Below are 13,909 nucleotides of genomic sequence, written 5' to 3'. Positions count from 1 at the left end.
GGGAGGCCAGGCAAATTGAAACCTCATCAACAGAACTAATGGTGTCGAGGCTCCCCTCGCCACCCTCTACCTACTCTCTGGTTGTTTTTTCCCCATCACATTTGACTCTAAGTGGAAAATCATTGGTCTGCTTCATTAAACTAGATTCAAATCAAAATCAAAAATCAAATCAAATGTATTTGTCACATGCGCCAAGTACAAGAAGTGTAGACTTTACCGTGAAATGCTTACTTACAAGCCCTTTCCCGACAATGCAGAGTTAGAAAGTAAGACAAATTTGCTAATTAAGAAAGGAAATCGTAACACAATGAAATAACAGTAACGAGGCTATATACAAGGAGTACTGGTACCGAGTCAATATGCAGGGGTACGAGGTAGTTGAGGTAATTGAGGTAATATGTAAATGTAGGTAAGGGTGAAAGTGATCAGGATAGATAATAAACAGAGTAGCAGCAGCATATGTGAAGTGTGAAAGAGTGTGGCATCAATATCAAATCAAATCGTATTAGTCATATGCACCGAATACAACAGGTGTTGACCTTACTGTGAAATTCTTTCTTACGAGCCACTAACCAACAATGCAGTTAAAAAAATAATGAAAAGAATAAGAAATAAAAGTAACAAGTAATTAAAGAGCAGCAGTAAACTAACAATAGCGAGACTATATACAGGGGGGTACAGGAACAGAGTCAAAGCGTGGGGGCACCGGTTAGTTGAGGTAATATGTATATGTAGGTAGAGTTATTAAAATTACTATGCATAGATGATAACAACATAGAGTAGCAGCGGTGTAAAAGGGGGGGGGGGGCAATGCAAATAGTCTGGGTAGCCATTTGATTAGATGTTCAAGAGTCTTATGGCTTGGGGGTAAAAGCTATTTAGAAGCCTCTTGGACCTAGACTTGGCGCTCCAGTACCGCTTGCCGTGCGGAAGCAGAGAGAAGTCTATGACTAGGGTGGCTGGAGTCTTTGGCAATTTTTAGGGCCTTCCTCTGACACTGCCTGGTATAGAGGTCTTGGATGGCAGAAAGCTTGGCCCCAGTGATGTACTGGGCTGGTTGCACTACCATCTGTAGTACCTTGCGGTCGAAGGCCAAGCAGTTGCCATACCAAGCAGTGATGCAACCAGGATGCTCTTGATGGTGCAGCTGTAGAGCCTTTTAAGGCTCTGAGGACCCATGTCAAATCTTTTCAGTCTCTTGGGGGGAATAGGTTTTGTCGTGCCCTCTTCACGACTGTCTTGGTGTGCTTGGATCATGTTAGTTTGTTGGTGATGTGGACACCAAGGAACTTGAAGCTCTCAACCTGCTCCACTACAGCCCTGTCAATGAGAATGGAGGTGTGCTTGGTCCTTTTTCACCTGTAGTCCACAATCATCTCCTTTGTCGTGATCACGTTGAGGGAAAGGTTGTTGTCCTGGCACAACACGGCCAGGTCTCTGACCTCCTCTCTATAGGCTGTCTCGTCGCTGTCGGTGATTAGGCTTAGGATTATATATGCATATGTGTGTGTGTGTATATGAGCGTATGTAGTGTGTGAGTGTGTGTGATGGAGTGTCAGTGTAATATGTGTGAGTGTGTGGGTAGAGTTCGGTGAGTGTGCATAGAGCCAGTACAATAGAGTCAGTTAAACAACAACAAAAATGTCTCAATAGAAAATAGTCCGGGTAACCATTTGATTAACTGTTCAGCAGTCTTATGGCTTGGGGGTAGAAGCTGTTCAGGAGCTTTCTGGTCCCAGACTTGGCGCTCCGGTACCATTTGCCGTGCAGTAGCAGAGAGAACAGATAGACTTGGGTGGCTGGAGTATTTGCCAATTTTTAGGGCCTTCTTCTGACACTGCCTGGTAAAGAGGTCCTGGATGGCAGGGAGCTTGGCCCCAGTAATGTACTGGGCGGTAGCGTCTTGTGGTCGGATGCCAAGTAGTTGTATGGGAAAGGGATTGGGGCAATGGTAATTTTAACTCCAATTAGATTGTTGTGTACATTTTCTTCTTCAATGCAAATATTGTACAGATCCATGGGACTGTGACATTGTGTGTTTGCATATACATAAACTGAACTATTGTACTGTACAGTAAGCTGACACGTCTCCTTTCATCTAATATCACATTTAGCTTGTCATTGCCCTCTGGTGGACTTGACAAACAACAACGTGCAGTGCATTTCCTCTGCCTTTATCATAGCCTACTACTGTACAATCACGGTGTATACATCCCAAATGGCACCACTATTCCCTACATAGTGCACTACTTTTAACCAAAGCCACATGGCTCTTGGTCAAAAGTCGTGCACTATAAAGTGAATAGTGTCATTTCAAATTCAACCACATATAGGATGTATATACTGGCCTGTCACGGACTATACGGAAGTCATTCAGCAATAAATATTTCAACATTAGCTATTAAAAAAGTGTACAGAGAACATCTGAAATGAAAGTGTTGCTGCTTGACAATAGCCTAGTATTAAAATGTTAAAAACAGTTTTCTGTAAGAGCATCAATGGAACGGGCAACATGTAGGCTAATAACATGTAATAATGAGTGAAATAGGTCGCCTGTGCAATTATATAGGCTAAACATAATCGAAAGCTTCATCGTCATTATCATCATCATCAACAACCATCAGCAACCACCGATGTTATGGGCAACACAGACTCTGTCATACTGGTTTGGTTAAGGTAGCACGTTTGTGTTTGGCCCCAGGAATAACAACCTCGGGCTCCTTTATCGCCTCCCTTTTCCACCACTGTCCATAAGGTACGATATAGCGATGATATAGTTTGGTATATGATCCAAGATTCCGTGACGCTCTGAGCCGCGCAGGCTCCAAAATGGGAGTGTTATAATATGCGGCTCTGATGGGGGTTCGGAGAGAGAGCGCAGGCGCAGTCATCCGAGTTATGGTTGAAAACTAGCAGCTATGCCGCGCAGTGTAGGACCCCAGCTAAATGTGTCTGACAACAGCGTTAGAGGTGGATCCACTGAGGAGAACTGAGCAGTGGACAAATAAAACGGAACATCTGAAAAACAATTGCGAATTATTGTCTTCTCCGGATAACTTCCTCTTCAACCCTCGACGAGCCGAGGCGACGATCATTCTTTCCCCGGGCATGCGAGAGAGATACCGTCACCGCCAATGTTCCTCCTAGCCTCCGCCTGAGACGCCAGGGATTTACTCCTTGTCCGTTTGTTTTGATTGACTATTAATAAAACAAGCAGAAACAATTAAGGGGCTTCATTATGATTTTGTTAGCATTTCACACTAGAAGACGTTTGAATAGCTTTTATCTAGGGACGTTGTGCTTGCAATTCTTGCTGTGGATTTTATGTGCCGTGAATGGAGAGGAACAACCGTTCAGCGTAGAGGTAAGAATGGGAACGGGGTACTGCTAGCTTTTTTTCACTGGTGGTTTATGCATAATAATTCCTAGTTACCAAGATAAATATGATCATAATGCATGCCATTTTATGCCTGGGTTTTGAATAAGAACCGCTTATGAGCCCTCCATGCTTTATGGATGAAGTTGAATTTAGCTTCAACAGCAGACCTCTTTGTGAGTGTTTACGAGGTGCGAACTCGACAGGCTACAACAGTCCTGTTCCATTCTGTCCACCTTTCCCTCACACTATTACTATTTAGACGTGGGAATGTGCCTATAGCCATTTGTTAGGCAATTTTAGAAGCAAAGCATGCTTCTATGGTTCAATGGTTGTTGTTAAATACATCCAGCTGATATATCTGGTCACTAACTTTCAACATTGATTGGAATGGTATTATAATGAACTGAGATCTAATTTGTGATTATGCATCCTAATTCAAATATAACTTGTATTTTCATAACGTAGCACCATGGGCTATTGGCTCATTTGGTGATGCCATTGCCTCTACTGCAAGTATGGGAATTGGATTTGTGATGTCCCACACAACCCAAGGCCAATAAGAATGGGATTTAGAGAACATGTATTTAAACTCCCCACATTACAGATCAGGATCTTAATTTGATTACCCTGTTGTGGGAGAAATGTCCTGCAACACAGGAAATGTTACACTTGCAGTATATTTGAGGTTTTAAAAAGGCTTCGGAAGTTTGTAATTTCTACTTGAAATTTGAGACTTCATTTTCCCCGATGGAAAATGTATCAACCCCTACAAAAATGTCCAATAATTATAATCCACATAATATTTCAGATTTTCAGTTGCTCCCGGATTATTTTCCTGCTGTAGTAGCAAACAGGATACATCGGTAGCCTACATATCTAATGGTCAACTATTTATCCCATTGGTTTAACTGCTCGACGCATTTGTCTGTGATATCTGTTGTTTCAAAACCTAGCAAGGGAGTGCTTTGTGGATGCTGTAGCCTAATCATTTATTTCAACCTTATAACGTGGTAATGCATTGTTATAACGCGTTTACAGTAGGCTATAGGCCTACGCAGCCTGGTTTATTTCTGATGTTACACAAATGTTTCTGTAAATATAATAAAATAAATCAAATAAACACAAAAACATAGCCTTCTTTCAAAGGGTTCACGGTCTCCCCATCCTGCACCGGGTGCTCATAAAAAGTTCAAAATTATTACCCACTATCACTGTCAGTATTCTGCCAAGAGGGCGGTGCCAGCTGAAGTTTGGCCGGAACTCCCTAAAATTAAAGGAGGGTGTGGTAAAGTCAAAGTCCGTGCCAAAAGTAGACTTTCTGCATAACATGTGTGCCAAAACTATAAAACATGTATAGAGTCAAATGTTAATAGTCAATTCTAGGGTGAGTGAACAAATGGCTCTGTCATTCCTTTGCAATTGAATGGACATAATCCCATTACCAAGCATTTACCCATATACTTACATATAGGATGAATTATAGGATCTCTATGCATTTGGCATGTTAACACTGCTAATAGAAGATTTACATCCACATGACTTGCAAGCCCAACATATACAAACCTGTGAAGATGAAAAACAGATGCTACCGGTCATGCAGTAATAGATGTCAAAGCCAACATGACAAGGGGGCTGGGGCCCTCCCTCTCCCCCACCTCATGTCTGCATTCCAAATGGCACCCTACTCCCTACATAGGCCACTACTTATGACCAAAGCCCTCCCTATGGGCCCTGGTCAAAAGTGGTGCACTTTAAAGGGAACGGGGTGCCATTTAGGAAGCGGTCATGTCTTGGTGCACGGTCAAAAGCATAGCCAGGAGCCTGAAACTGAAGAACCTTGATCATTGTGATCTGGCTTCAGATCAGATCAGATGGCTGAGAGCATATTGTAATGCAAATACGTTGAGCTTTCAGTCCCTTCTTTCTGCAGTCAGTGCATGGAGAGAAGGCTAACAGATCAACTGCATTAGAAAGCAGGAAGGAAATGTTTGTCATTCCACAGCAAAATACATTTGTGTGACCTTACAAAGCTCAATAGGTATATTATTCTATTTGCACTAAGATGAAACCTTTTCCTTTGTTGAAAATTCACAACACAATGAATGGGCATTGGAATATAAGCTCATACAGTGTAGAGTGTGTGGTGTTTATTGTTACGCGAGGAAGTGAACGAGAACCAAAATACTATGATTCATATCCCTATATCCCTCTGATACTAAAAAATGGTTGTTGGTTTGGTGTACTGTGGTGAATCTGTGTGGTTTGGTCAGTACAGGGAGGGTCTGGCAGCCTGTCTCTCCTGCAACTCTTTATACTCACACACACACACACACACACACACACACACACACACACACACACACACACACACACACACACACACACACACACACACACACACACACACACACACACACATAGGTCACAGAGGACAATAAAAAATGACGGTTGACATAAACCTGCTGCTCTGTAATTGGTGGTCAGACTATTTTCAAGAGAAATCCTCACTGGGTTTGGAGGAGAGTTTAATAATGGTCCCAACGTCCTGTATCTGATTGGTTGTTAGTTGAGAGTCCTATAACCCCAGAGAGGCCTGAACTTGAACTTGCTCACTTCTTCTCCAATGCAGCAGGCATTGTACAGTATTTATTTTGCCGAGCATTTCTGAACATTTTCACTCTTTTGGTCCGTCTCCCACTCTGCTAAAAAGCAATTTCCCCCACATTAGTCTGCCCTTGTTATAATGGAAGAGAGAGAACCAAATGATGTCGTTTATTTTTTTTATGGTTTCATGTCTTTTCAAGTGGCATGTTTCCCAATGGATAATCAAAAATATGTGTGGAAGAGACATCATTAACGTTTGTGATGGACAAAGGAAGCATTGGGTACTGTGTCTGTCAGTAAAGTGAAATATCTAGTGCTACATTATTGTTATGCATGTAAACCAAACTAGAACTATAGACACAAAGTAATTACAGTGAGACAATGGGTTTTTAAGCTTATTTCCCTGTCTGTGTCTGGGACTGGTAAGGTATAGACATGTATAAGCATCATTCCTCTGACTGTAGGCTACAGTACCACAGTGATGTTGTCTGGGTTGTATTCACTAGGCACGAAACAGAAGTAAAAGGGCCAGCATGGGGGGGGGACTACCTGAATTTGACCAATAACAAATGGTTGTTTTCATTTTCTGTTGTAAAGCATTTGCTACAGTGTCCAGGAATGAATATGATCCTGGTGGAGAGAGACTAAAAGGAATCAGTGTACTGATCCAACAAGCATACACGTCATTGCCTTACGTGAAACAACTTTACTACAAACTACTAGTAAGGTTCAACTAGTAAAATTGAACTACTTTATGTTCAAGGTCGTTGTTTCTCTGTAGAGTAAATGGCAAAAAATCAAATTGCTGGCATGGTACTTGATATATTTTGCCCTCTACTCTATTGTATATTTGTGTGTGTGTGTGTGTATATTGTATACATTGACAGAAACAAGTTCAAGGCAGCATTTGCATTCGCTCTCATTCAGCACTTGTTTATTTACATTTTATAACTGTAGTCATACAAAAAGACCCGATTCTTCCTGGAAATGAAGACGACATTATTCAATAACCACAGCTGTAACCTTTACAGTGCCTCCGGTAAGTATTCAGACCCCTTGGCTTTTTCCACATTTTGTTAGGTTACAGACTTATTCTTAAATTGATTAAAAAACATGTTGTCCCTCATCAATCTACACACAGTACCCCAATGACAAAGCCAAAACAGTAGTTTTTCCCCCGCTAATTTATTACAAATAAAAAACTGAAATGTCACATTTACATAAGTATTCAGACCCTTTACTCAGTACTTTGTTCAAGTCCATTTGGCAGCAATTACAGCATTGAGTCTTCTTGGGTATGACGCTATTTGCTTGGCACACCTGTATTTGGGGAGTTTCTCCCATTCTTCTCTGCAGATCCTCTCAAGCTCTGACAGGTTAGATTGGGAGCGTTGCTGCACAGATATTTTCAGGTCTCCAGAGATGTTTGATCGGGTTCAAGTCTGTGCTCAGGCTGGGCCACTCAAGGACATTCAGAGACTTGTCCCGAAGCCACTCCTGCATTGTCTTGGCTGTATGCTTAGGGTCGTTGTGCTGTTGGAAGGTGAACCTTCGCCCCAGTCTGAGGCGCTCTGGAGCAGGTTTTCATCAAGGATCTCTCTGTACTTTGCTCCGTTCATATTTCCCTCGATCCGGACTAGTCTCCCAGGCCCTGCCGCTGAAAAACATTCCCACAGCATGATGCTGCCACCACCATGCTTCACCGGTTGGGATGGTGCCAGGTTTCCTCCAGACTTGACGCTTGGCATTCAGGCCAAAGAGTTCAATCTTGGTTTTCAGAGTCTTTAGATGCCTTTTGGCAAACTCCAAGCGGGCTGTCATGTGCCTTTTACTGAGGAGTGGCTTCCGTCTGGCCACTCTACCATAAAGGCCTGATTGTTGTAGTGCTGCAGAGATGGTAGTTCTTCTGGAAGGTTATTCCATCTCCACAGAGGAACTCTAGAGCTCTGTCAGAGTGACCTTCGGGTTCTTGGTCACCTCCCTGACCAAGGCCCTTCTCCCCCGATTGTTCTGTTTGGACGGGTCGGACAGCTCTAGGAAGACTATTGGTGGTCCCAAACTTCTTCCATTTAAGAATGATGGAGGCCACTGTGTTCTTGGGGATTTAAATGCTGCAGAAAAGTTTTGGTACCCTTCTCCAGATCTGTGCCTCAACACAATCCTGTCTAGGAGCTCTACAGACAATTGCTTCGCCCTCATGGCTTGGTTTTTGCTCTGACATGCACTGTCAACTGTGGGACCTTATATAGACAGGTGTGTGCCTTTCCAAATCCTGTCCAGTCAATTGAATTTACCACAGGTGGACTCCAATCCAGTTGTAGAAACATCTCAAGGATGATCAATGGAAACAGGATGCACCTGAGCTCAATTTCAAGTCTCTTAGCAAAGGGTCTGAATACAGTATTACTGTTTTTATTTTTGTATACATTTGTAAACATTTCTAAATACCTATTTAAGCTTTGTTATTATGGGTTATTGTGTGTAGATTGCTGAGGATATATTTTTTTTTATTTCATCCATTTTAGAATAAGGATGTAACATAACAAAATGTGGAAAAAGTCAAGGGGTATTTTCCGAAGGCACTTTATGCTTACAGACGTACACTGAGGCAATATAACCTTGTGAGTCCACTATCTGGCACTCCACATCTAGCATACAGTGGTTTCCCTCAGCGGGGAATCAGGTGTAAAACTGGTGCATGATTAGTCACAAAGGGTTTGAATTACACCAAGACAATTAAACACACAAATCACCCCAGAGAGAGAACAGAATATAGAGATGAAGTATACCTACTGTACCTATACTGTACTATTTCTAATAGAAATAAACTATGAAATCAACAATGACCTTACACCTCAATACAATAGCAAGTGTCTTTGAATACAATGCAATACTTAGCACAAACAGTTAGCCAGCTATGCCAATCTCAGTCCCACATGCTAAATATCTAGCATGGGGTATGATGTGTTGTCACTAGGACTCACAACATAGGCACAAGTGTAACGACAGAGCCCATTCCTAACATGACTCATGTTACCAGTTGGCATGCCCTGCCTGGGAGGCCTGGCTGACTGAATAATTGAAAGCGGGTGGTGTGTGTGTGGTGTGTGTCTCTGTGTGTGTGTCTCGTACTGCCAGCGGCCAACAGTGTTATGATGACTCCATGGTGGGACCGAGGCCAATGCTGAGGTCTGTACTAATGGCTGTTCAATGGTCAGGGCAGGGGCTGCTTGGTTTGGTGTGTGCTTATTTGTCCAGTCCCCTCACCACACCTCTCGCTCTCTCTCTGTCTCCCCCCTCTCTCTCTCTCTCTCTCTCTGCCAGCCCCCCTTGCTCTCTCTCTGCCCCCTCTCTCTACTTCCTGCTCAAACCTTTCTCTCTTTCATTATTCTCACTTCCATTATCTATCATCCACTCTACTGCTCACACACGCTGCATCTCTCTGAGACTTCATAGGCATACATTGATAGAGGTCGTGGTTAGTAGCAGTTCTGTGAGCTATTAAATCTTTAATGATGCTGAAGAGTCCAGTGTTAGTTAGGGTAGAGTCACACTGTCACAGGCGATGCTGTCTGTAGTCGTCACCCGCAGTAGGCCTGTCGTGTGTTTTCAGTACGATCCATTGTCGTGGGAACATGTCACTGTGAGACAGAGCCATTACGCCACAGATAGAACAAGGCGCCAGATGTTTCACCGGATGTATAAATCTGAAGCATCCGGTTGGAATTTCCACTCCCGACCAAATATGGTGATGAGAGGAAGCCCAGGTGCCGGCAGTGGGAGAGTAGGTAGTGAGATGGAACTGGGCCGACATTCTGCACATTTTGTTGTCTAAGAAAAGCCTGATCTCAATACAGTTTGCTGTTCCCAAAACTAGAATCTCTGACAAACAGAGAGCACTACGTTTTGTAGACTTTACCCTTTGCCAAAGTTTTAAAAAGTTGTTTACAAGGAGAGCAAGGGTGGGTTGAGTTATCACGTGCACTTCACGGAGTAGGCGTTCCCTAGCGGAAATGTGCAAATGCATAATAGAATGCGCCAATAGGATCTCGCTGGCTCGCGCTTGGCTCTGCCCACCTCCTTGCTTGTTCTGCCCACTATCACTCATTTGCTCCCGTTGAAAACGACACACATTAACTAGTTATAAAATATCTTTGATTACGCTGTCAGCTTGTTCTCTTTCTTGATTACACTATCATTTACTTAATAGTAGTTGGATTTGTGTGTCTACATTTTTTTAAAGAACAAAGCCTAGAATTTCAGAAGTGATAGAGCGCTCTGTTAAGTCCAGGATGTAAACATTTAGTCAGTATTTCAGAATGTCCACTTTCAAAGAGGAACAGGAAATAATCATTAGTATCGCTAGTATCATGACCACATTGTGATATTTGTTGAAATTGGTCCTAATAGGGCTACATCCTAAGTGCTCGGAGCAATCCGTGTACTTAGCGATCTCTTCAATGGGTGGCTGGTGGGTCAGGCTGTGTTGCCTTGGCGACCCTGGGTAAGGTTGGCATTACTTGCTGGTTGGTTGGCGTGTGTCCTACTGGATTATTCAAGCAGGCCGAGGCGAGGGTGAGAAATCGAGGAGCAGAGAGGTGACGTCAGCTACCCCAAGAGGCCGGTGTCATGTTCTGAAATGTCATTTGTTAAAAGGCAGTCTGCATGAGAATATCTGTTTACGATCTAAAGACGGATCACAGCCACACGGCAAGAAAATCATCATCTCTACTAGAGTCACACTATTGTTATTTTACTGCTACTCTTTAATTATTTGTTACTTTTATTTCTCATTCTTATTTGGGGGGGGGGGGGGGGGGTTATTTTATTATTAGAATTCTTTTGAAACTGCATTGTTGGTTAAGGGCTGGTAAGTAAGCATTTCACTGTAAGATCTACACCTGTTGTATTCGAAGCATGTGAGAAATGGAATTTGATTTGATTTGATATACCAGCCATGTGCACCACTGTTTGTTGACAGCCACTGTCCCAGAAGCATGTTGCTATGGCTACCTCCTCTTCTTGGAAGTGTGTGTCTCTTCTCTAATGAAGTATTCCCACTGCCTTAAAGGTTAGCCTTTGATTTCCTGGCCAGGCTAATTAGTGAGCCTGCATGATGTGGCGCTAGCTCGTTATCTAGCGATCCACTGACACTACCCAGCTGGGACAGGCACAGGAAGTTCATATGAGTTCACCACTGAGGTGACCAACACACAGACACTGACAGAAGCTACTGAGGTGACCAACACACAGACACTGACAGAGAAGCTACTGAGGTGACCAACACACAGACACTGACAGAGAAGCTACTGAGGTGACCAACACACAGACACTGACAGAGAAGCTACTGAGGTGACCAACATACAGACACTGACAGAGGAGCTACCGAGGTGACCAACACACAGACACTGACAGAGGAGCTACTGTAGTTCCTTTTCATATTATACATTATTGTCTGTCACTAACTACCTGTAGCTAGGTGTATGTTGTCATTGTGTGTAGTTTATGATGAATCTGTGTAATGTGTCATCTCTGATTGGTACATGTTCTTTGTCTGCCACTTTTAGGTTTCTCTTTTGTGCAGTTTTGTGACCTTTGAAAGAGTCCAAGTCATGTTGAGGTGATCCACAATGACATAAAGCCAAGAGTTGCCCATTCCGATTCTATTGAACACAGTTGTTTGGGCCTACAAGCTTGATCATTATCGAGTTAGGAAGAGGAGGACAGGGAGAGAAATACTAGTATATTGAGTGGGAGCCTGTCTGACATGAAAAGCCAAACGCCTGTGCTTTAGTCCTGCACCCTTACATTGACACCGGTGCTAGGACACCAGATCAAGGGGAGAATGAATACTGTATATAAATGAGTAAGGGAAAGAGAGTGTCCACACCGGAGACACGCATGTAACACTCATCATTTGCTCTCTCTGCATCTGCCCGTGCTCTTGCGAGATTCAAATAGTTGAAGTGGTGTCATAGCGTTTAAGACAGAAGAGAGACATGACTGGACGACCATACAAAGGAACACTAAATGACTGACGGTGGTACATCCAACCGTCTCCCCCCTCGCCGCCCTCCCTCCCCCTTCCTCTTCCCTTCTAATGCTAAAGGGTTATGTGATTGTCATGGTTATTGTCCCACAGGGAGATGGGGAAACCACGACAGAGCTGATCCCTCTAAATCAAGCTGTCTATGTTGATGGATCTGGCAGATGGCTGTAGAATGTAGCTGGTATGATGGCTGGTTTGACAGGAACACAAGCTTTACGTGTCCACATTTTACTTCCCTGGTCTTTGTCCCAAACGGCACCCTTTGCACTGTACTCTTAGAAGGAAAGGTGCTATCTAGAATAGAGGTCGGCCGATTAATCGGAATGGCCGACTAATTATGGCCGATTTCAAGTTTTCACAACAATCGGTAATCGGCATATATATATTGCAATCCCCGAGGAGACTGACCACCTGTTACGCGAGTGCAGGCAGCAAGGAGCCATGGTAAGTTGCTAGCTAGCATTAAACGTCTCTTATAAAAAACAATCAATATTAACATAATCACTAGTTAACTACACATGGTTGATGATATTACTTGTTTAACTAACTTGTCCTGCGTTGCATATAATCAATGTGGTACCTGAAATTGTGTCACTTCTCGTGCGTTCTGTGCAAGCAGAGTCAGGGTATATGCAGCAGTTTGGGCCGCCTGGCTCGTTGGGAACTGTGTGAAGACCATTTTTTCCTAACAAAGACCGTAAATAATTTGCCAGAATTTTACATAATTATGACATAACATTGAAGGTTTTGCAATGTAACAGTAACATTTACACCTACGGTTACCACCCGTTAGATAAAATACATAACGGTTCCGTATTTCACTGAAATAATACATTTTGTTTTTAAATTTTGTTTTCGAATGATAGTTATTAATGACCTAAGGCTCGTATATCTGTGTGTTTACTATGTTATAATTAAGTCTATGATTTGATATTTGATAGAGCAGTCTGACTGAGCGATGGTAGGCAGCAGCAGGCTCGTAAGCATTCATTCAAACAGCACTTTCCTGCGTTTGCCAACACCTCTTCGCAATGCTTGAAGCATAGCGCTGTTTATGACTTCAAGCCTATCAACTCCGGAGATTAGGCTGGCAATACTACAGTGCCTAAAAGAACATCCAATAGTCAAAGGTCTATGAAATACAAATGGTATAGAGAGAAATAGTAGTTTCTACAACCTAAAAGTTCTTAACTGGAAATATTGAAGACTCATGTTGAAAGGAAACACCAGCTTTCATATGTTCTCATGTTCAGAGCAAGGAACTTAAACGTTAGCTTTTTTACATGGCACATATTGCACTTTTACTTTCTTCTCCAACACTGTGTTTTTGTATTATTTAAATAAAATTGAACATGTTTTAACAATTTATTTGAGACTAAATTGATTTTATGTATGTTAAAACGAAAGTGTTCATTGTTCATTCAGTATTGTTGTGATTGTCATTAAAACAAATACATATGTATATAAATCGGCCGATTAATCGGCATCCTCTTTTTTTTTGGTCCTCCAATAATCGGTATCGGTATCGCCGTTGAAAAATCATAATCGGCAGACCTCTAATCTGGAACCTAAAAGGTTTCTTCAGCTGTCCCCATAGGAGAACCCTTTGAAGAACCCGTTTTGGTTCCAGGTAGAACTATTTTGGTTCCAGGTAGAACCATTTACACAGAGGGTTCTACATGGAACCCAAAAAAGTTCTACCCGGAACCAAAAATTATTTCACAAGGAACTAAAAGGGGTACTCCTATGGGGACAGTCGAAGAACAGTTTTGGAACCCTTTTTTCTAAGTGGCCCCTATGGGCCCTGGTCAAAGTTAGTGCACTAAATAGGGAACACGGTGTCATTTGGGACGCAAGCATTGACTTCTGGCAAGATT

The 13,909-nt window shown here is 42.6% G+C and overlaps 1 protein-coding gene across 4 annotated transcripts in view; it reads left to right on the top strand.

The window, feature by feature from the left end:
• The first annotated feature begins 2,733 nt into the window (after positions 1-2,733).
• The window catches only part of LOC135522661 (matrix metalloproteinase-16-like), an 89,589-nt gene continuing 78,413 nt past the window's right edge, over positions 2,734-13,909 (top strand). For 2 of the 4 annotated variants that reach the window (XM_064949138.1, XM_064949137.1), the window contains exon 1: positions 2,736-3,364. In XM_064949138.1, coding sequence (XP_064805210.1) covers positions 3,239-3,364 — 126 coding nt within the window. In that variant the 5' untranslated portion in view covers positions 2,736-3,238. Of the gene's footprint in view, positions 3,365-13,909 lie in introns of all 4 variants that reach the window. The other 2 variants (XM_064949136.1, XM_064949139.1) reach the window with 2 other exon arrangements.

Source organism: Oncorhynchus masou, chromosome 30 (assembly GCF_036934945.1).
Source record: "Oncorhynchus masou masou isolate Uvic2021 chromosome 30, UVic_Omas_1.1, whole genome shotgun sequence".
In the NCBI taxonomy this organism is placed as follows: domain Eukaryota; kingdom Metazoa; phylum Chordata; class Actinopteri; order Salmoniformes; family Salmonidae; genus Oncorhynchus; species Oncorhynchus masou.
Note: the sequence above shows the minus strand (reverse complement) of the source record. Positions and strands in the feature narration are given on the sequence as shown.